Genomic DNA, 23,211 nt, shown 5'->3' on the forward strand with positions numbered 1-23,211 from the left:
CACATGTTATTTCAGTATAATTGGGGCATATACCTTACATACAGAAAAGGGCATTGATCATAAGTTCACAGCCTAAAGAATCTCCACCCAACAGATATATCCATTGTATTGTTTTCTAGGGCTGCCATAACAAAGTACCACAAACTGGGTGGCTTAAACAGCATAAATCTATTGTCTTGACAGTGCTGGAGACATCTTAGAAGTCTGATGTCAACGTGTCAGCAGAGTTGGTTCCTCCTGGAGGCTATGAAGGAGAGTCTTTTCCATGCCTCTCCCTTGGCTTCTGGTGGTTTGCTGGTCATCTCTGGTATTCCTCAGCTTATAGATGTACTGTCCCGATCTCTGTCTTCACGTTCATGTGGCATCCTCCCTGTGTGTATATCTCTACATCAAAATTCTCCCTTTTTAGATGAGCACTAGTCATATTGGATTAAAGCCCACACGAATGACCTCATGTTAACTTGATGACCTCTGTAATGACCCTATTTCCAAATAAGGTCACATTCTGAGGCACTGGGGATTAGGGCTTCAGCATATCTGTTTTCAGGAAAACAAGTCAATCCACAATATTCATGAAACTAGAACACAGATCAAGAAACAGAATCTACCTAGCTTTCTAAAACCTACCCCATGTCCCCTTCGGTCGTAACCCCTTGCCAAGGTTACCGATCTCCCGATCTCCTGCCCCGTGGATAACCTATTCTATGTTCCCGAACTTCATATAAATGGAATCACACAACATGTATTCTTTTGCGTGTGGCTTCTCTACCTCAAAACTGTATCTGTGAGATCCATCCATGTTATTGCCTTGTTGCACGTAGCGACAGTTTATTCTATTTTTTATGTAGTATTTAACAAGGGAAGGAAAAAAAATAATGTAATTTATCCATCTTATTTTTGATAGATACTGAGGTTGTTTCCAGTTTCTATCTATCGTGACTACAGTTGCTATGAAACTATATTATGAATACATTGCAATGAAAATCCTAGTACCAGTCTTTTGCTAAGCACATGCTCACATCTCTGTTGGGTATATGGAGTGGGCTTTCTGGGTCATAGGGTACCCATATGTTTGGCTTTACTAGATGCTTCCAAGCAGCTTTCCAAAGTGGTTTCCAGCAGTGCATGAGAATTTTGGTTGTTCTATATGCTCAGCAGAACTTTGGGTTGCCTTGGACAAAAATGTTTTTGATGAGAAGATGATGATAACGATCGATACTAGCTTCTCATTAAAGTTATTATGAAAACCAGTCATTGGGCTGGTTACTTCACTTATATCATCTCACTTCACCTTTAAACTACTTTACAAGGGAGTCATTAGCTTCATTTTTACAGACAAACAAAACTAAGTGTCAGTAAGATTACATAATTTACCCAAAGTAACAGTAAGTAGGCTTTCAATCCAAATTTGTCCAATTACCAATCTCTGAGGCTTGCTGGTCCAGATAAAAGGTAAAGCCGGTTGCTCTGGAGGCGAACGGGAAGCCTTGGGCATCGTAGTGCAGCACGAGAGGATTGGTGTGGCTACCGCAGAGGGGCCAACTTAGTGGCAAGAGGTGAACACAGCTCTAAATCTCTACACGAAGGCTAGTTTGTGCCACCCTGTTTTGGGGGACATTAACCATGAGCATTTGTTATCAGGGTTAGCTTCAGACATTTCCCGACGGATGATTATTTTGAGGACTGATTCCGAGAACAGATGGGTATGCTTAATATTCGAAAGCAGAGTGACGTAAGCCAGTTTGGGGCTAGAGAGTAGGACAAAAGGTCAGGTCTGGGATTAAGGAAAACCATCCATAATAGCGGGTCTGTGGCTCTGTTCTCACCACTGATGTCAATATGCACTCCTTAGCCCTTCAGCCCTCACTCCCAGACCCAGTGTCCAGGTAATACCAGGAACCTCCACCCTTAAGAACATAGCAAGAGTCAAGTCTGCTCTTATGTCCTCTGCTTTTGTGACCCTGGATGGTAGGGTGAATATTCATGGGGAAAAATATTTTGCGGAACAGGAAGGAAAGACATTCTGAACATAATCACTCTTCCACGAGACACTCAATAGACTCAAGTATTGAAAGGCTGCTTTGAATCAGGCACTGTGCTGGGCTCTTCCAGGTACATCATCTTAGCCTTCACAATAACCTTGAGGGGGAAATAATTTGCTATTATCCCCATGTTACAGGCGTGGGAACTGAGCCTAAGTGAGGTTTTAAGAAACCTGTCTGAGCATACCCAGAGGTAGAAACAAACAGCATAATAGTTCCACTCTAACAAAGGATGTGGAAAGAGGAAGTTCGGACCTTCTGAATTATGAACTGGTGGAGTATGGTCACTTTTATTTATTTCTTTTAAGGAAGGCAATAAAAGAACACTGAATGTTTTCCTGCTGAACTGCTGAAAGCTTGTTCTGGAAAATGAAAACTTTACAAAGAGAATTCTGGTATTGTAGGTCAGCAACTCTTATCTATGAACCATATTATGAATGGGTCTGGGGACTCATATCCTATAAAAGCATCATACAGATGATTCTAATCAGTTCAAATGTTGTCATCTTCTAATTTTGTGCCAGTGCAATTATTCTAGAAAGTACAAAGTTTCCATTTTAAATGGTGCTTGGCTTATTTGTTTCTGAACACATTGGTTTGGTTTTAAACTCAAGTGAAAACCAACACCTAGGCTTTGTCCTGGTTTCAGGAAAACTGTGCACTTTCCCCCCCTATACTTTAATCAGTAGTTGGTTTAATTGCCTGACCAGGTCACAGATGTAGGTGTCCCAGGTGTGTGTACGCCTTGCCTACGTTACAACCCAAGTACTGTAGCCGGAGTGGAGCGAGAGCCATTCAGGAAGAAGTAATGGGCTCACACTCTGAGTGTAATTCACACCCAAGACTGATGCTCACACAGGCTCACTGCGTCTGGGCTGGCTTCCCAGCCGAGAAACAACCAAAGAGAATGAGAAACACAACACATGCAATTCTCCTGATTTAGTCCCAAAGACTGACTAAGCCATCAGAGCTTGCTCCCCCCAAACCCTAGGACTCCTCGTGTACTGCACAGGAGTCTTTCTTCCAGAACCAGTGGATGGGCTTAGCACCTCTACCAGCCCAGTTCTGGAGAGAGAGGGAGTGCAGTCTGAGGGCTGGAATGCCCTCTGCCTCCTCTAGCACAGAAATGTGCTACTGGCATTTGCAGAGACAAGCAAATGATGTTGTATGTGTGCTCTTAACCTCTATTTTAACGTCTCCAACAATCTAGTGGTTAATTAGCAATTTGCTGCCCACCAATATGCAAATGAATGACAAGCAAAAGCCCTCCGCATCTGCAATTATTTTGCTGATTTACAAGCCACTCTCCTCTGTGTGTAGGTTTTTCTGTGTGTATGCATTCATGCATCAGGGATTTCATTATTTTTAGAAGCATACTCCGTACACTTTTATGCTTTAATATTTTCAGGCTTCAGTAATTCCAGTATTATAGATATACATACATCTTTTCCCCCTCAACTCCAAAAGCATTTATTTGTCGGGAATGCTTTTTCTCTGATAAAGAGTGGAGAGTCAGGTTTATCAAGGGGCTGAAATCCAAACTGCAGAGAGAGTCGGAGCACAAGATTGAAAGATGCACGTTTCTGCTGTTGCCAAACCCTTATCTGGAATCGGAGGAGTCTTGTAATATTTGATTTTCTCCCAAGCAGCTCTGGTGAATCAAGCCGCGATCTGCGTTATCCATCTGCTTACTTTGGAGCAGGGTGTTTTACTATTTGGCGGTTTAAATGCTTTACGTTTTTGCCAGCGCGTTAAGAAAGCCTCTCATGTTAAATTAAGTCAATTAATAAATGGAGACACATTAGGCAATCAATTTTGTCAGCCTATCTCCCCAGCATTATGTATGGTTGGCTGTAATCACAAGATAAATGCAATGTGCTGATCTATGGTAATGTTCAATAATACATTCGCCGCCAGGCTCAATTCATCAGGGAGTTTCGGTAGGGGAGGCATTTGTTATTGGCTGTCTCTGCACCTCAAGGATAACATTTCTGTCCTTTTGATTGGCCGCCTCACTGCGGCAAGATTCTAACCGTCTTATTTTGATGATGAATACGAAAGCACAGTAAGCCGGGCTGGAGCGTAGTGTCTCAGGGGCTGCGCTCCTTCCAGAGCCCAAGGACTTACAGCTTCCTCCGCTGCCTTCCTGTGCCAACAACCCCCCCAAAAAGTTGTGATGCTTTTCTTCACCCAGTGCTTTGGGGCTGTGTTAGATCTCATTCACCTCCGCTTTCAACACTACAAGGCTAAACGGGTGTTCTCCGCCGCTGGGCAACTTGTCTGCGTTGTAAACCCCACGCACAACCTAAAGGTGAGTGGCTCTCTCTCGCTTGATGTTCCCGCGGCTTGGGTTCAAGTCCATCCTCCGGGGGCGTCTGTGACCCTCCCGCGAGCGCGGGGAACTCGCGGCAAAGGCTGGTCCACTGGCGCCAGGACGGTGTTGGGTACCCGGGGCCGGGGCCTCGGGGCTCATTCTCCCTCTCTTGGTGGTTGGATGCTCTCGGCGACAGTGTGTTGTTTCCCCGACTGGCAAGAGCAACTGGAGTGAGAGTCTTTTTTTTTTTTTTTTTTTTTCCACGCTATCAGCCTAGGAGTGGGGCGGTGGACAGAGCAGGGGGCTTGCCCCTCTCTCTCCCAAGTATTTGTGGGCAAGTGTTTAGGAGACAGGATTTGAAAAGTTATTCAAATCGCAGTCTGTCCCACGTGCTGGAAAGGCAGGCGAGCACACGGATTTAGGAAGCTCCTCTGGCTGCCACTGAAGTAACTGGGGTCGGAGTGGGGGGACAGGAACCCCGAGGCAGGGATCTGGGAGTTGGGGAGAGGGCTCCTTCTTCAGAGTGTTTTCCCCTTGTGCTCAGACTCGGCGTGAGTGGGGATCGGGGGGGCGGGGATGTCGGGAGGAGTTTGTCTTCTTTCCTTCCTTCGAGCTAGATGCGCCCGGTGCGCGGAGGACAGGAGGGGCAGATTTGCTTCGAGAGTATCGAAATGAAACCGGCCCCGAGCTGCCACTGCCCGAATCACCGCAGGCGCTGCGGGTGCCTCTTTGCCGTGGCCGCCCGCCCGGCTGCGCTTCCGACGCCGCTGCCGCTGCGTTCGTGCCTTTAGGTCAATGCCCTTTAAGAGAACAGCCAAAATAAGGGCTGGAGGGACCGCTTCACATCACCGCCAAGACTGGGGGAAATGAATGCAGAGCCCCTGGCTAGGGGAGGCAGGGGAGACGGGAAGGTAAGGGCGGGAGCGGCGGTGCGAGGGCGCAGCTGAACTCCCCCCGGTGTGAAAGTCTGAGCCCAATGGGCTCTGTCCCCAAATAAACGATGGACTCGTTTGGGAGTTGCTTTCCTGTCCTCATTATACCCAAGGCGGAGTGACGGGGGAAGGGCACGTCTGCAGCGGAGCCACGGAATAGTCTCTACCAGAATAGAACTGTCATTCTGACCACTGCTGCTGGGCAGATGTTGCTTGTTGCTCATCACTTTATAAACTCTCTTCGGCTGGAGCCCTGCAGGCCAGTGCTGAACGATGCCTCCCTGCAACCCCCCCACCCCCGCTTCCCCACAATTCCTGGAAGTCCTCAGGAGGGACAGCTGCCTGGAGCCCCTGGGGCCATATGCCAAGGCCACTCCTGGATGGAGGGGTGATGCGCTACTCTGGGACAGCTATGGTGCTCCTGACCTAGGAACCGGCTTTCCGCGGTCCCCAAGCTGTGACTAATACCATCTCCCTCAACCACTCAGCCTCCCCAACTGCAATCCCTCCTTCTCTCACTCTCTCTCTCCCTTTCTCCCTCCCCCCCTCCCCTCCTCTCTCTTCCCCTCATTCTCCTATTTTCTTTTTCCCTTCACGGCTTACTTTTATAAATGAGAATTCACCCCCAGTCATCCTTGGCAAAGCGAGTGTATGATGTACCTCTTAAAATATGATGCTGAATTCCATTTTATGGCCACTTTTGAGACCGCATTCAAACTCCCATTGTTTTGTCGCTTTACATTAGTTAGTTTTCCCTGTGGCAAGAAATTTTGTTTATTCCTGTTTCGCATTTTAAAACCTTTACAAATTTTTTATGAGACTTAGCATTTCCAAAGTTTGAATTTGGATGGTCCGTTGGCTGCAGCAGGTGACGGAGGGGAAAAAGGGTGCTAAGATCTTGGTGTGGGGTGGAGTGAAAAGCATCTGTGTGTATGTTTCAGTGATGTCAGCCTGGATATTGACAGGTAGTCCTGCTGCCCGGACTCAGGAGTCCAGAGTCAGTGTCGGAGTCCTTGGGTCAGTGCTGACTAGCTGTGTGACCTTGAAGGACTCGATGTCTCTGAGCCTTCCCTCCCTCACCTGCAAAATGAACCTATGTATCTTTAGCCTGCCTCCTCCACGACTCTGTGAGGCTGAAAAAGAGATGATACTCAAGGTAGTTGTGCTTTATAACGGTCTCCTCCGAAATAAGATTACATTATCGTACATAATTTGTACGGTTCCATTAGGAACTTCAAAAGTTATCACTTAAAGCCTTCAGCCAACTTAGTAACATAAAAATAGGTGACATATGCTTTGAGAGGCTATTTCCCATGGCTCACTTTTTCACATACATTCTCGTTTGGCTTTTCATTTCCTATAAAAAGCCACTTAGAGAGTTTGTTCAGATGAGTGTCACTGCAGATAAACAAATCAAATCGACGGCCGCTAATGTTACCAGGGGTTGCAGCAGGACACACAGGATTTACAGAGGCTGTACCAGGCGGAGACAGACTTCCGCATCCCAGGTTGCCCCTGGGGAGGTCTCATCCAGGCTCCAGGTGGCCCATCAGGTAAGTTTTACCTGCTTCTCAAACCTGAGGGCTAACAACCCTTTGGAGCTTATAAAGGAACAGTTCTCTAGGAAAATTGCTACCCCATCACTGATATTAAAAAATGCATAAAACCTCGAAAGAAACTGCCCCTTCTCAGCGTTCCTTTCCACAGGCAGACCACAGAAGTATGCCTTAGATGTAATAAGCTGTGATCCACATAGGAAGAAAAATTCTTCTTTTAAAGAAAAAAAAAAAAAAGCTGTGGCAATGTTAACCCAGAATAGCTATTGATCTGCGGTGCCTCCCCGCATTTTGTAATGACAGGCTGGTACATAAAATGGTGACGAAGGACAGAGAGACTGCAACCTTGCTTTCAATTTTCTAGGTTGCATATTGCTACAAAGAGGGCTGGGAAGCCTGTGTTTTTCTTTGTGGAAGCATTTTTTGCACTTTGTCCTTTCCTGAGAATGCTAGCAGTACTTTACGACCTGAGGCAAGTGCTGAGTTATAATCAAAATTCACTTACTGAGCAGACAAAATTGTGTATTTACCGTGCTTCTATGGGTCACCTTCAGTCTCAATTTTATTATGGCGATTACTCGGTAACCTGGGATTCCTTCAAGCAAGCTGATGCCTTTCCTTCTAAGTGGAAGGCAGAAGCCTTCCTGGGGAATGCAGACAACCCAGTTAAAGCCATTACACTCCTTAAGCCCACCCTGCTTTAAAGGGGTGTTTAGAGTCGCTGGCCTGGAATAGGAGGGTCTTCTGCTTCAAGAAGAATCCATAGCAGAGCTGGCTCTGTGGACTGCAAATGGCACTCCGTGTTGCCCTGTGTCTGTCTGTCTGTCTCTGCCTACAGGGATGGCTCCTTAAAGGGACCCGGGCCCCCACTTCTCCTTCCCACCCCATGAAAAGGGACCACCAAGGAGCCGGTGACCTTGGCTGGCTGCCATCTGCTTCCCCATTCATGGAGGTCACTGAAATGTGGCCCACGGGCTGCAGGCTGGCACCGGGGAGGGTGCGGACTCCTGGTCCTGATTCAGCACTGCTTTCTCCCTCGTGTCCTTTGCTTGTTTCCAAACCAAGAAAGCCTTTCTCTCCTGGATCCTCTCCCGGCTCCTCTCCCATCGACACTCGCTGCTTGTACAATGCCCTGCCCCGGGCAGCCCTCCCTGCTTCTGTCCCATCCCTAGAGGTGCCCTTTGAGGGGTGACCTGGCCAGTCTCTGCACCCAGGCCTCTCCAGGGAAGGGTCTGTAGTGGCAGCCAGACCCCTCTGGGGTCAGTGCTCAGCGCTTCCCAAGCGGACAGGCGCTGAGCTGAGGCTGGCTGGGCGACTTCCTCCCTGTAGCCACAGTGCTTGGTAAACGAGGTTCTGAAAGAAGTCCAGCAAAACACTTTCTGGCAGACTTCCAAAAGGCCCCCACCAGGGCCAATGTCATTGCTGAGACCCCCAGTGCCCTCCCCGGCACCCAGACCCGAGGGCGGAACCTCTCCCACCTCTCCTGGAAGGCTATTCATACCTCCATCCAGCCGGTCCAGTCCCTGGAGCTCTTTTCGATTATTACCCGTTAACCTTGAGTTGACAGACAAACAGACAGACACACACACACACACTCACAGTCACACACACAGTGGGAAGGGCATATGGGACAATGACGGCTTTAATTTGTGCCTGACAGATACTAAATCTAAAATTAGGGCATTTTAGTACGATCACTTAAAGCATCCATGTGCCTTTCATTCTAAGACCAACCCTTATGGATGAACGTGTTCTGAGTGATGGTGGAGCTGGTGGACTGGGGATCATTAAAGGAGGAAGCTGAGGAGAGGCGGGGGGGGGCAAGGGCAACCCTCACCTCTACCGTTCATGGGCTGATCTTTGGAGATCCCGTGCCTGCCCTGGGGCTTTCACTAACTCTGCTTGACATAGCATGGCAGGCAGCTGAAGGAACGCTAAAGACATGAACATCGTTTTTAGAGGTTTAGAGGTGGTCCTGGAGTATTCAGCCTGAATAACTAGCTTAAGGCAGTTAAAGGCTTCCGATAAGATTGTTTCATAGGCAGGGTGTGGGTTGCTCAGCTCTTCCTGACACAGCCATGTCTGAGGGTCGCATCCCCAGTCTTCTGGACATTCCACCATCTTCCTTTGCTGCCCAGGCTGGAGGCTCTTCACAGCTCCAACAGCACCTTAGACGGGGGCGGGGGAAGGATGAGGGAGGAGCTGAGCTGGCTGTCCTCACTCTGTGAGTGTTATTATAAAGGCTTTCCCTTGCTGCCTCCTCCAGCCCTTTGGTTTCTGTGAATATTATAAGACACTAGACACTGTAGGCACAGAGCAGTCATGCGGCTTTTCTGGTTAATGGTGATTGCAAATGAGGCTCCTGAGTCATATAACTGGAGGCGCGAGCCCCGAGCAGCCATTCGGTTAGCAGCGTGCTGGTGACGGGGAACAGGGGAGGCTGAAGCTGGCGCAGAGGTGATGTGAGCCCCTTGCCTCCGTACTGCATTTATCCGGCAGCCCCAGAGCAAATTTTGTGGCTCTCCCTTCACCATGGTCCCTCAAGCTGCAGGGACTGTTTGGAAGAAATGAGAAAACTGAGACTGAACACTTTTTTTGAAATCCACAGAGAGGTCAGAGTTATTTGGATGGCTTCCCTGGGGCAAGGCAGAACGTTTCTCTAGCAATTAACAATAAGAAAAATAAAATTAACTGTCTGGGGTGGTATTTTACTCTTAACAAAGTCATCTGGATGCAACCAACTCTGTTCCCCAAAGGGGAAAGGTGGCCTGTTTAGACACAAAGTGCCACGTGGAAGGGGTTACCTGGAGAACAGAGCTCCGTTCTCTATGGCTCAGAGAGTGACGGGGAGAATGTCAGAACTGGGAGCCTGAACCGTCTTAGTTTACAATTGAGGAAACGGAGGCCAGAGAGGGGAATGACTTGTATTCGGTTCCTACGGCTGCTGTAACAAATTACCACAAATGGGGCAGCTGAAAATCAGAGTGATCTATTTCTCAGAGAAATCAGGAGGCTGGAAGTCCAAAATCAAGGTGTCAGCAGGGCCAGGCCTCTCCAAGGCTCCAAGGAAGAGTCTGTCCCTTGCCTCATCTGGCTTCTGAGAACTCCACGTGCTTTTAGGCTTGTGGCCACATCCCTCCAATCTCTGCCTCTGGGGTCACATGGCCTCCTTCTCTCCTTCGTGTGTACATCTTATAAGGATACAGGTTATTGCATTTAGGGCCTCCTTGGGTGATCCAGGGTAAGCTTCTCATTGCAAGATCCTTAATTTAGTCTCACCTTCGGTCATGTAATATTCACTGTCTTGCTAGTTAAGGTAACATTCACAGGTTCCAGGCATTAGGATGTGAATCTATCTTTTCAACCCACTACTCGACTTTTGCAGAGTCAACCTATTTAGCGGCAGAATTTAGGAACCAGAAGTCGGCTCTCCTGATGTCAGACCTAGATCCCCTGCACTGCCCCAGGCTGCCTTCCAATTAGCCCTAACTAAATATCCCTTGCATGCTGTGGAAGCAGAAAATTGCGGGAACCCCCCTTCCTGCACCCCATCAGGCCCAGGCCAGCAGTGTGACCCCATGGGCTGCACCACACACCCACCATCTCCCCTTTGTCAGATCCACATTTCAATTTGGAGCCTCTCCATCCTCCTCCCTTATTCTCCTTCCCCCTCCATAAATCTTCTTCCCTTTTCTTTTCTGAATTATTTTAAAAACAATATAATTAACATGGATGCATGCACATCATATTTAAAAATCACATGGAAAGAGATACACTGTCAAAAGCATAGAGCATAGGGAATTCCCTGGCGGTCTAGTGGTTAGGACTCCATGGTTTTACTGCTGAGGGCCTGGGTTTAATCCCTGGTCGGGGAACTAAGGTCCTGCAAGCCACGAGGCCAAAAAAAAAAAAAGCATAGAGCATTATATTTTGCCCTTAGTACATATTTTATAAATCCACCAGGTCAATATGGGGAGAAGCAGTGGGTGTAGGAAAAAAACATGGGCTTTGGGGCAGACAGGTCTGAACTCAAATCCAGGCTGTGCCATTGGCCGATGTGTGATTTTGAACAAATGACTGCCTCTCAGAGGCTCCATTTCCTCCTCTATAAGAAGGACAAAAGAATGCCCACCTTGTGACCACCTAGAGGGGTGGGATAGGGAGGGTGGGAGGGAGACACAAGCGGGAGGGGATATGGGGGTATATGTATACATATAGCTGATTCACTTTGTTATACAGCAGAAACTGACACACCACTGTAAAGCAATTATACTCCAATAAAGATGTTAAAAAAAAAAAAAAACGCCCACCTTCTATGGCCGCTGCAGGCGTAAATGAGTTCACAGAAGGAAAATGTCTACCACAGAGGAGAGAGTAGATAAATAGTAGCAGTTATTGTCAACACGGGTCATTACGATAAAAACTAAAGCCACTCCTGGGAAGTTAGAGTCAACTCCCCGAAACCCCACCTTCCGTCTTTCTCTGCCTCTCCTCCCTCCCGGCAGGCCTCAGTGCTTGCTGTTCCTTGGTATCCGTGAATTGCCCTTGGCCTTGAAGAGATTTTGAACGGAACCATTTCTTGCCTTACGTAGAAGTCAGATTTGTCCTTACTGCCTAACTTCAAAGAAAGCCCTGAACCCTGCTTGGGTTCTGAGCCCTGAAGTGCAATGGGAGAGGAGGGGCTGGGGCTGGGAGGACACGTGTGCCTGCGGTGGAACAGGGGCTGAGGACCTGGTGCCCGTCATCGGAGCCAGGAGCCGTGCGGATGAGGCCCCTTTTCCTCCCACCCCGGGAACGGGCCCTCGTGACTTATGCATGCTTTCTTTTCATTAGAGGCAGCTGACTAGCACAGGGGCAAGCGGCCCTGTGAGGGGCACCTGATCCGGAGGGCGTGGGTCTGAGGCTGAGTGACACCGCTGAGAGATGCAGAGGGGTGGGGAGAGGTAGGTGGGCAAAACCTGCAAGCCCCCTGGGAGACTGGACATTTTCTCTCTGCCCTTCAGCTCATTCTGCCTTGAGGAAGTAGCTTCCCTCTGAGCTGGGCAGGATGAAGGGGGTTGATGCTTAATGGAGGATGCAGCCCCTGGCATCAAGGGCAGGTGAGGGGTGCTCTGACCTTTCTAAGCCAAGAAAGAATTCCTGGATCCCACTGTCAATGGACACTTTTTAAAAAGCACGGAGGTAGGCCACAGGGCTGAGTTCCCTTACTCCAACCTGAGTTTCTACACACACACACACACACACACACACACACACACACACACACACACAGAGTCAGTGAAGGTTCTGAGATGCCAACCTGTTTGTACCCTGAGTGGTCTCTGAATAGCACAAGATCACAGGGTACAGGGCTCCCCTGGTGGCACAGTGGTTAAGAATCCATCTGCCAACACAGGGGACACAGGTTCGACCCCTGGTCCGGGAAGATCCCACATGCCGCGGAGCAACTAAGTCTGTGCGCCACAACTACTGAGTCTGAGCTCTAGAGCCTGTAAGCCACAACTACTGAGCCCACGTGCCACACTACTGAAGCCCACTCACCTAGAGCCCGTGCTCCACAACAAGAGAAGCCACCACAATAAAAAGCCTGCACACAGCAAGAAAGAGTAGACCCCACTTGCCCCAACTAAAGCCCACGTGCAGCAACGAAGACCCAATGCAGCCAAAAAAAGAAAAAAAAAAAAATATATATATATGTGTGTGTATATGTATATATATATATATATATATATATATATATATATATATATATAAAGATCACAGGGTACGAAGCCCACTGGATGGGGAAACCTGGTCCCCAGCACTGTGGAGGAAAGCACGGAGATGAACAAGGTCCCTCTCCCCAGCCCAACCTGTAATTGACCACTCCAGCCTCAGGAAAGAGGTAAAAGGGGGAAGTCAGTGATGGGTGAGAAAAGAGCAACATTCTAGCTGAGGTCCTGGAATATGGGCTTTGGAGTCAGACTGATCTGGGTTTGAATCCAATGCTGTCACTTGCCTGGAGTAATCTCTTTGACTTCCCTAAGCCCGCATTTCCTCAACTATAAAATGACTGTTCTGAAGGTGAAACATCGTGATATACATCAAGTGGCACCCAGCACCTAATACACACTCCATAAATGGTAACCATCACTGCTAGTAAGTGGAGTCCCTTACCTGGTGCACAAGATGTGACCAAGATTCTTTTGCCCAACTTGTATGAGTGATCAAACTTCTACTCAAACTGGATGTTGGGGGAAAGAGAGGGATGGGTCAGCAGTAACAGGACCTGTCTGTTGAGTGACCAAGATTTTGAGCATGGCAGGTCCAAGCTCAGAGAACCAGAGCCACGCTCCAGTTCCAGGTCCTGGTCTAACAGATGAGGCCCAAAGGGGTGATGCCCAAGGTCACAGCTGATAAGGGGCAGGGTCCGCTGCTCTACCTGGGCCACCACACTGCTGGGGGGTAGGGGCGTTGGATAAGGATGCTGCCTGTCTACTATGACCCATACACACTGGGCATCTTCCCAAGGGGTCCCTGTCCTCAGGACCTTGCCAAGGTATAAACCAGCCGGGTGAGAGCGGGGCGTTAAAAAGGCAATGTTCCTCATGTCTCTAGTGCTGGCACAAATACATAGCGAGTGACTGAGATGAGGCTCTACGTGAAATCACCTAAGCCAGGAAGCCATGACCCCAGGCTTTCACATAGCAGGGTGGATCAAGTTCTGCTACAAAAGGCTGCATTTTCATCTTGACCTTGGCCCCAGGATGAAAGCACCATCAGAAACCAGCCTAATGTTTTTAGCAGAAGAACAAAGGTCTTGTGGATAATTTAGAATTGTGGTATAACAGGAAATAGCAGTTTTACTTGCAACATGCTGTATCTCAATAATTCCTTAGTCCTTTAATGGATGTTTAACCACGAACCGGTGATTAGGAGGGAGCTGTGAGCCGCAGAGCTATCTCCAGGTGGCACAGAGAACTCCAGCCAGGAGACACTGGCCTGTGGAAGGGACAGGGCCCCACAGGACGAAACTGGAGAGTGTCCTCTATGGAAGGGAAAGGCCATCGCAGACCACATTTGGGGACGGAAGACGGTGTTAGCATGGCATTAGGAAGGCTCCACAGAAACAGAACCAAATCAGATCAATACCAGATTTTACAAAAGACTGGCCAGCCCATCTAGCGATCTGCCCAGCTTTGCAGCCAATGCCATGGTCCCTCAGATCTAATTCCTACGACTTCACCAAGGATGTGCTGGGAAGTCCCAGGCAAGTAGTCACTCAGAACCTCGCGTTCCCCTTCTATAAATTAGAGGTATATTGTGACTTAGGCTAAGCTGGCTACATATCCTGAAATCCACAGACTGTCGTCTTCTGCTGTCACAGTTACGCACACAATAATAACAGCAATAATCAGAACCACCACAAAATAGCTCCCATTTACTGAAGGCGGGCTACGTCCAGGAACTGTGTTAAACGCTATGCATCTGATTCTCCCTTGGGAATAGTATATTATCATCCTATCAAAGCAAAGGAAAGGTAAAGCGCTTACTCACTCTTACACAACTGTTTGTGGCGGAGCCGTTTAAAATTAAAATTCTGCGCTTTTAAGCACTTCTTGGTATGTCATCCCTCAGTGTTCTCTTTTCACAACAAACAACTGGCCATAGGACTAATATTGAGTATATTATATTTCATTTAAAAGTACTGAGCTAAGATCCTGTCTCATTCACCCTCTGTCTGCATACGTCAAACACACACAGATGCCCCAGCTCCTGGGGGCCGATCCTGGGAGGCATGCTCTAGGCTCCCCAGGGCTGCCTGGTGGAATGGAGCCCTGTGGCCAATGGCAGTGACTCTGTCCCTTCCTCCTGCTTCCTGGAATCACTTCCCAAATAAACCACTGCATCCAAGTTTTTATCTCAGGCTCTACTTTGGGGGAACCCAAGTTAAAACTACATATGTGTATATGTTTTTTGTTTTTTGTTTTTTTTGCGGTACACGGGCCTCTCACCGTTGTGGCCTCTCCCGTTGCGGAGCACAGGCTCCGGACGCGCAGGCTCGGCGGCCATGGCTCACGGGCCCAGCTGCTCCGCGGCACGTGGGATCTTCCCGGACCGGGGCACGAACCCGTGTCCTCTGCGTCGGCAGGCGGACTCTCAACCACTGCGCCACCAGGGGAGCCCTGTGTATATGTTTTTGAATTAGCTCACGTTTATTGAGCACTCACTAAGTGCTAAGTGTGATGCTAAGCGATTTACCTGAATTGCCTTTTAAAAAATCCTCAGAACTACGCCGACAATCTATCCCCAAATTACACACAAGGAAGCTGAAGCACAGAGAGATTAAGTAACTTGTCCAAGGATGCAGCCAATCAGTGGTAGAGTTTAGCTGGAATGTGGCTCTTACCCTGCCACACCAGTTCTCTGAGATCCACAGGCCTTCGGAGTTTCCTTTCCCACTAGCAGCCATACTTTATTACTAAATTTATTTTCTTAAACGAAAATCGAAGAGGAACGCGATTTTAAGGACCATTTTCTACCTCACTTAACTGAGCCTCTACCTTGATTAGGGGAAGGGTCGACCATTCCCCCTAACGCTCTTCGAACATTTCCTTTTTCCAAAACTGCCGTGGGAAGAACCGAGTTGAGGGAGGTGTCCGGGTGAGAGGTGAGCTTCTGGGAGGAGGGCGGAATGACGTTTGTGAGCCCTGTTTCCAGGGTACAAGCTGGAGCCGCGAGGGGCAGCGTCTATACTGACTTCAGGGGGCGTGAGGAAAACGCTCAGCCAGGCGCTGTGGAGGGGAGGCCACCAAGGTAATCCCCCAGGGGTCACCTCATCCAGCAGCTCCGACATCTGGGGAAAGTCACAGAGGCTGCAGAGGGCTCACGGGGGACACTGACACGAAGGAACTAAAGGAATTCTGTGAGGAAAGTGCCTCAGACTTGAGCGATGTGCCATCACCACCATTCCCAGCCCCGCATGACCCCTGCTCATCCCCACGGCCCTCGGGGTGATGGCCTGAAGGACCACAGCGGGGGCAGGGGGCTGGCACTGCAGGCACCTCTGCCGACCCCAGCCCTGCCCGGCCTCCCCGTAAGCAGGAGAGCTGATGAGCACGTGAAGAAGCCGCCTCATTGAAAAGACAGTCTCTTCAGCAAGTGGTGCTGGGAAAGCTGGACAGCCTCATGTACATCAATGAAGTTAGAAGACACCCTCACACCATACACACAAATAAACTCAAAGGGGCTTAAAGACTTAAATATAAGACACAACACCATAAAACTCCTAGAAGAGAACGTAGACCAAAAAACTTTCTCTGACATAAATCGTAGCAATATTTTCTTACATGAGTCTCCCAAGGCAAAAGAAATAAAAACAAAAATAAACAAATGGGACCTAATCAAGCTTATAAACCTTTGCACAGCAAAGGAAACCATCAACAAAATGAAAAGACAACCTACAGTTTGGGAGAAAATATTTGCAAACAATGTGACTGACAACGGCTTAATTTCCAAAATATACAAACAGCTCATAGAACTCAATATCAAAAAAACAAACAACCCAATCAAAAAATACTCAGAAGGGCTTCCCTGGTGGCGCAGTGGTTGAGAGTCCACCTGCCTATGCAGGGGACACGAGTTCGTGCCCCGGTCCGGGAAGATCCCACGTGCCGCAGAGAGGCTGGGCCCGTGAGCCACGGCCACTGAGCCTGCGCATCCGGAGCCTGTGCTCCGCAACGGGAGAGGCCACAGCAGTGAGAGGGCCACGTACCGCAAAAAAAAAAAAAAAAAAAAGAAGACCTAAATAGAAATTTCTCCAGTGAAGACATACAGATGGCCAACAGGCACATGAAAAGATGGTCCACATCGCTAGTTATTAGAGAAATGCAAATCAAAACGACAATGAAGTATCACCTTACATGGGTCAGAATGGCCATCATCAAAAAGTCTACAAATAATAAATGTTGGAGAGGGTGTGGAGAAAAGGGTAGCCTCCTACACTGCTGGTGGGAATGTAAATTGGTGCAGCCACTATGGAAAACAGTATGGAGGGTCCTTAAAAAACTAAAAAATAGAACTACCATATGATCCAGCAATCCCACTCCTGGGTATATATCTGGAAAAGACAAAACCTCTAATTCAAAAAGATACATGCACCCTAATGTTCATAGCAGTGCTATTTACAATAGCCACGGCATGGAAGCAACCCAAGTGTCCATCAACAGATGAATAGATAAAGAAGATGCGGTACAGATACACAATGGAATATTACTCGGCCATAAAAAAGAATGAGATATTGTCATTTACGGCAACATGGATGGACCTAGAAATTATCATACTGAATGAAGTCAGACAGAGAAAGACAAATATTATATAATATTCCTTATATGTGGAATCTACAAAATAATACAAATGAACTTATTTACAAAACAGAAACAGACTCACAGACATAGAAAACAATCTTATGGTTACTAAAGGGGAAAGGGAGGGATGAATTAGGAGTATGGAATTAACAGATACACACTACTATATATAAAATAGATAAACAACAAGGTCCTATTGCATAGCACAGGGAACTATATTCAGTGTCTTGTAATAAACTGTAATGGAAAAGAATCTGAAAAAGAATATACATATATATGTGTGTGTGTGTGTGTGTGTGTGTGTGTGTGTGAACTGAATCATTTCGTCTACACCTGAAGCTAACACAATATTGTAAATCAACTATAGTTCAATTAAAACAAATAAATAACAAAAGACAAAAAAATAGAAGCTGCCTCATGAAGCCCCAGTGATGCATCTGTTTATGGTAATTAAATAAAGCCAGTTGGACCCTTCTCAGCGTGCTTGCTGAAGTCGGTGCCAGACACCTGAGGCTCTCCAAGAACCCAAGAGAAATGAGAGCGGAAAGGCGGGCTCCCAGGCACTCACCACGGCTCCATGAAAATGCTCGGCCGAGGAGGCTTCCTCAGAACCGAGAGGCTGGAGCCCTTATCTGCGGTCTGGCTCCGTTTCCACGGGGTCTTAGGCAAGTCATTTAACCTTGGCTTCTCCATCTGTCAGGTGAGAGGTGACACTTGCTCTGTGCCTCCCTCCTGGGTGACCTTGGTGTGTGGAGGACCGCTCTTCACTGCTGACCTCATCCACACGTGGTCTCTTTTCAAAGGGGTTTGAGACAACTGAAGCCAAATGGTAGCGTGAACAGGTGAATAAAATGGAAGAAAAATGGAGGACGCGAGTAGTTAATTGGAAAGCTTAACCCATTTATCATGACAGAAATTTAGTAGAGAAGTGAAATTCTACAGATGTATTTTAAACACCTCTCAGTGTACTGGAAAGATCATGGCCTTTGGACTCAGATGTGGCTTCAAATTTAGTTCCAATATTCATAGCTGTGTGACCCTTGGCAAGTGACAACCCCTCTGAGCTTCATTTTTCTTGTCTATAATAAGACAAATGCTGAGAAGCTGGTGGAGGATTAAACGGGACAAATACATGCGAAAGCCCCTAGATCAGTGCCAAGCTCGCAGTAGTACCCTCGTAGACGTTGATTTCTTTTTGCCTTCCTTCCTTCCTCTTTTCATTTTTTTTTCCCATGGTAAATAAGGAAGTCTCCAGGAAACACTTCTGGCATTATTTGAATAGTGGGTTACAGGAAACTCTCTGAGAATGAGAAAGTTTGAAATTATGAAAGGAAGAGAGCTTGTCATGCAGGAAAGGGAGAAATCTTCAAGACGAGAAATGACTCGGTTAACTTATCCAAAGTCACCAGATGAGTCTTTTACATTCTCTACATCGTATTTTTGTTATCTGGGTGTAGAATTAATACAGTAAGTTCTCTCTACAACTGAGCTCTCCCAAGGGTATCTGGGAGTAGGACAGGGAACCCTGGGAGGATGTTTTTTCCACGTGAAGCTGGGAAGACCAGGGGCAGGGTCACTGTCAGGGAGGGCAAGGGGTACAACTCCAGACAGACGTGAAACTTTGCAACATCAGGACGCCTGGGCGGTCTAGGGGGCGCTAGCACCTGCCAGTCCCCTGTTCCTGGAGCTGGCACTGGACGGCAGACGTCTGCACATTTTCTACTAACCAATTAGAAAGTAAAGATGATAAGTGCAGCTCCTTCTTGCACTCTGAGGTCACGTGGGTGTGTCCAGGCAGGCAAAGAGACAACCGGCAAAATACCAGGCAACTGGCTGGTATCAGGGATGTGAAGCAGCAGGAAGCAGCCCGTGCCGCCTCCTCTGTGTAGCCTGTCCTGATAACCTCTCTCCCCAGGGAGAATCAAACCTGCCTTGTCCACCTCAACTGAATTGATGTTCCTCACAGCCCTCAGACTCTTCCATTCTATGCAACCATTTGCACATCTGTGTCCCTGTCACACACGGTGAGACACCCCCCCCCAAGGCCCTGTATCCCCAGGCCTCGCGTAAACGACCATTGCACACTAGGTGCTTGGTGAATGCGGGTCTAATTAATGAATGGAAGGCTCAGGACTGTAAGAACATGGTAAGGAAGCGGAAGAACTGAGCGGGTTAGCAAGACAGAGGTTCAAGGGTAGGAAAGAGACAAAGCCCGTCTCCTGAAGCCTACGCTAAGCTGGAAACTTATGAGGAGGACAGTCGGGTTACAAGGCCAGAGCTAGACGAGCAGTGAAATTTGGCCCAAGCCCCCGCAAGTCCCTCCTGCTTGAGGACAGTGTTGGGTTTCTGAGCCTGGACTGGGTCTGGGCTCACAGTTGGGGTCAGTGATTCAATCAAGTGTAGTGTGATGCTGAGGGAGGGACTCTGGAGCCACGCTGCCTGGGTTCAACCACTGCCTCTGCAGCTATAAGCTGTGCAACGTTGGACTTGCAACCTAGCTTTTTTCGGCCTCAGTTTTCCCATCTGTAAAATGGGAATCGTAACAGTAGTACTTGTATCCTGGGATTGTTGTAAGGGCTGTTGTTGTCATTACCGGATGCAAGGAGGGCACACTTAGTCCACAGGTCCTGACAGTGATGCAGTGTAAGAGGAAAGAGGAATCTAGTGGGTTCTGACTTCTATCCACTCTATTACAGCTGCTCTACCTTAAACTGGGTAGTTGATCATCTGCAGGTCAGTTCTCTCTCTACATGCTGCTGAAAAATGTTTTAAGGTCCACTTTGGGAGAGTCTGGGAGTCACTACCATGATGGTGCCACAGGTACTTTTAAAAGAACATGGGTTTGGGCTTGGTTTGCTGGTGTATTCAAATGAACCAGTGGGTTTTGTGGTTTAGGCTTTCTGTCTTTATATTCTACCTAAAAGAGACAAAAGAACATTAGAAAGCTCCTTTAGATGTTAAAGTTCCTTTCTGTTTTTAAAGGCACATTTACTATGAGCCAGGCACGCTGTTCTAATTACAAATATTAACTCACTGAATCCTTAAAATAACCCTGTGAAATGGGGCGATAACTCTCACTAGTTATCTAGTTATGAAGAAAGAGGCAGAGAGAGGGTAAGCACTGTGTCCGCAGCCACACAGCACTGAGAGGTGGAGCCAGGAGCATGAACTCAGGAGCCTGGCCCCAGAGCTGCTCCGGTGTCTCCTGTTACACCTGTTATGCCAGAAGATCTAAGTTTAGGTAAATTCACAGGAAGGTAAGCGGGCCTCTTCCAGCCCAGGGTGGGTTGAGCTGCCTGATGGTGCTAGGGTAGCTCAGTCTTTCCTGCTGGAAGGAAAGGAGTATCCCACAGACCACATCAGACTCCCTGGGTTGACTCCAAGTGGCCCAGCTTTGGAAGGGAAGTTCTGTGGCCCCCCCCCAGAAAAGGAGCTGAGAACCCAGGCAGGCAACCCCCATGAGGTCAAGGACACTGCCTGCCAGCTATGGGGCCTGAGCACCCAGGGAGCACAGCCCTGTAACCTGAGACCTTAGAGGCAGATCGCTTCTTCCCCTTGGTTTACTATTACCTCTCAGATGGTCCCTGACTCAGACAGAGGACTGGGGGCCTGGGGGACTTCCTCCCTCTTCTCAGCAAGTGGAGGGAGCCCCAGGGAGCCCCACGGATGCTGGTAAACAGGTGTACGTGATCGCCAGGCCTTCACAATCGGACAGCCTTTCCTTTCCCCTGACAGAGGTAAATGTTGATAACTCAGTGATGATGATAAAAATTATAAAGTGCCAAGCACCGCATGTTTACTTACAAAAGCCAGGAAATAATTGCTGCGGCCTTGCTGGTAAGAAAACCAGTGGTTGAGTCCAGGATAATTCTAGTAAGAAATTGGCACCCAGGGATTAATTGTTTAGAATGTAATGACCGCTACAACCCAAATGAATGAGAACAGAAGACAGTTTCCAATTTGAGTCTCAGGAATGAAACAGACCTTGCCAGGCTGGCTGATACAGAAAAAGAGAATAGAGGACTTTTTTTTTTTTTAACCTCACTACCGACTGGGCGAAAAAATCAGAAAGCATTTTGCAAGAACACCTTCTGAGAAGACTAGCCCGAAATCTGTGAGGACGCCTCAGGAAAACTCTTTTTTTTTTTTTTTTTTTTTTTTTTTGCGGTATGCGGGCCTCTCACTGTTGTGGCCTCCCCGTTGCGGAGCAACAGGCTCCGGACGCACAGGCTCAGCGGCCATGGCTCACGGGGGCAGCCGCTCCGCGGCATGTGGGATCTTCCCGGACCGGGGCACGAACCCACGTCCCCTGCATCGGCAGGCGGACTCTCAACCACTGCGCCACCAGGAAAACTCTTGATTGATTAGTGAAAGCCTGGCTGAGCTCGTCCTAGAATCCCTGAGCAGGTTTGGGGGCAGCAAGGCAGGGCTGAATCATCACCGCGCTGAGGGAGAGGGAACGGGTGCCAAGCATGGAGACAGACCCGCCCCTGACACTTCAGCTTGACCTTCAGCAGATCACCCCTGCTTTCTCAATCTGCCCTCTCCTGCAAATCTGGGATGGACTGCAGTACTTACCCTGCCAACCTCAATGGCTTACTGTAAGGATCAAACAAGAAAATACCTGGCAAAGTGCTTTGTGATCTTTAAATCACAATGTGGGTGAAGTGTATTATATGGAAAAATTACCCCCTTCCACATCCTTTTGTTTGCTTAGCCCTTGTTGTTCTAAAAAGGACTCAAGGCAACCTGCCTATTTTTTCCTCATTTCTTGCAGAGTAATAAGTACTCTGTAGAAAAGCTGTCGTGGCGAGCAGTGTTCAGCACCAGAAAAGACCCAGGATGGTTTGCTGGGTCCACTGGACAGGAGTCTGAGGGCCCCGGTGGGAGCAGAACCCTTAGCAGGCCTTCAGAGCATTGAACGTGATGGGGAAACGAAGACGGGGTAGCCCATTTGTTCATGTGTCTACTTACTGAGCTCCTGCTATGAGCATATATTTATTGAGGACCTGCTATGAGGATTGGCTCTATCATGGACAGAGTAAAAGGACCCTCAAAAGATACCTACTTGGGCTTCCCCCGTGGCGCAGTGATTGAGAGTCCGCCTGCCGATGCAGGGGACGCGGGTTCGTGCCCCGGTCCGGGAGGATCCCACGTGCCGCGGAGCGGCTGGGCCCGTGAGCCGTGGCCGCTGAGCCTGCGCGTCCGGAGCCTGTGCTCCGCAACGGGAGAGGCCACAACAGTGAGAGGCCCGCGTACAGCAAAAAAAAAAAAAAAAAAAAAAAAAAGATACCTACTTAACAAATACCCATGGGAGAGGTCCCCAATTCTTCACCAGTTTCCCAGTTCTTATCCATTTCCCTCCCATCTCCATCCCTCTTCCTAGCTGACATTGGTAATAGAGGTGCTGAGTTCTTTCAACTAACTGGAAGGCATGCTCATCACAAATGAGGAATCCCAGGATTGCCTGCCAGACTTGAGTGGTCAGAGCAGGTACTGAGAGAGGGTGCAGACTTGGTGATCCTAGTCAATGGAAGATCACAAGTGTTGTCAGAGGATGTGGTGAAATTGGAAGCCTTGTGCACTACTGGTGAGCCTGTGAAACGGAGCAGCTGCTGTAAGTAACAGTATGCAGTTCCTCAAAAAGTTTAGCATAGAATTACCATCTGACCCAGCAATTCCACTCCTGGGTACACACCACAAAAACTGGAAATGGGCTCAAACAGGCATTTGTACACCCATGTTCACAGACGCATTAGTCACAACAGCCAAAGGGTGGAAACAACCCGTGTCCATCCACAGATGAATGGATAAGCAAAATCCATATGGTATATCCATATAGTGGAATATTGTTCAGCCAGAAAAAGAAATGAAATTCTGACATACGCTACAACATGGATGAACCTTGAAACTACGATGCTAAGTGAATAAACCAGTCCCAAAAAGACAAAAACTGCGTGACTGCACTTACATGAAATATTTCAAATAGGCAAGTTCATAGAGACAAAAAGTAGATTCGAG

The 23,211-nt window shown here is 48.2% G+C and overlaps 1 protein-coding gene across 1 annotated transcript in view; it reads left to right on the forward strand.

Annotated features, from left to right (window-relative positions):
* The first annotated feature begins 4,144 nt into the window (after positions 1-4,144).
* Positions 4,145-23,211, forward strand: part of SIAH3 (siah E3 ubiquitin protein ligase family member 3) — a 71,947-nt gene continuing 52,880 nt past the window's right edge. Inside the window, exon 1 of the mRNA XM_065896257.1 lies at positions 4,145-4,353. Coding sequence (XP_065752329.1) covers positions 4,219-4,353 — 135 coding nt within the window. The 5' untranslated portion in view covers positions 4,145-4,218. The remainder of the gene's footprint in view (positions 4,354-23,211) is intronic.

Source organism: Phocoena phocoena, chromosome 18 (genome assembly GCF_963924675.1).
Source record: "Phocoena phocoena chromosome 18, mPhoPho1.1, whole genome shotgun sequence".
Taxonomy (NCBI): Eukaryota; Metazoa; Chordata; class Mammalia; order Artiodactyla; family Phocoenidae; genus Phocoena; species Phocoena phocoena.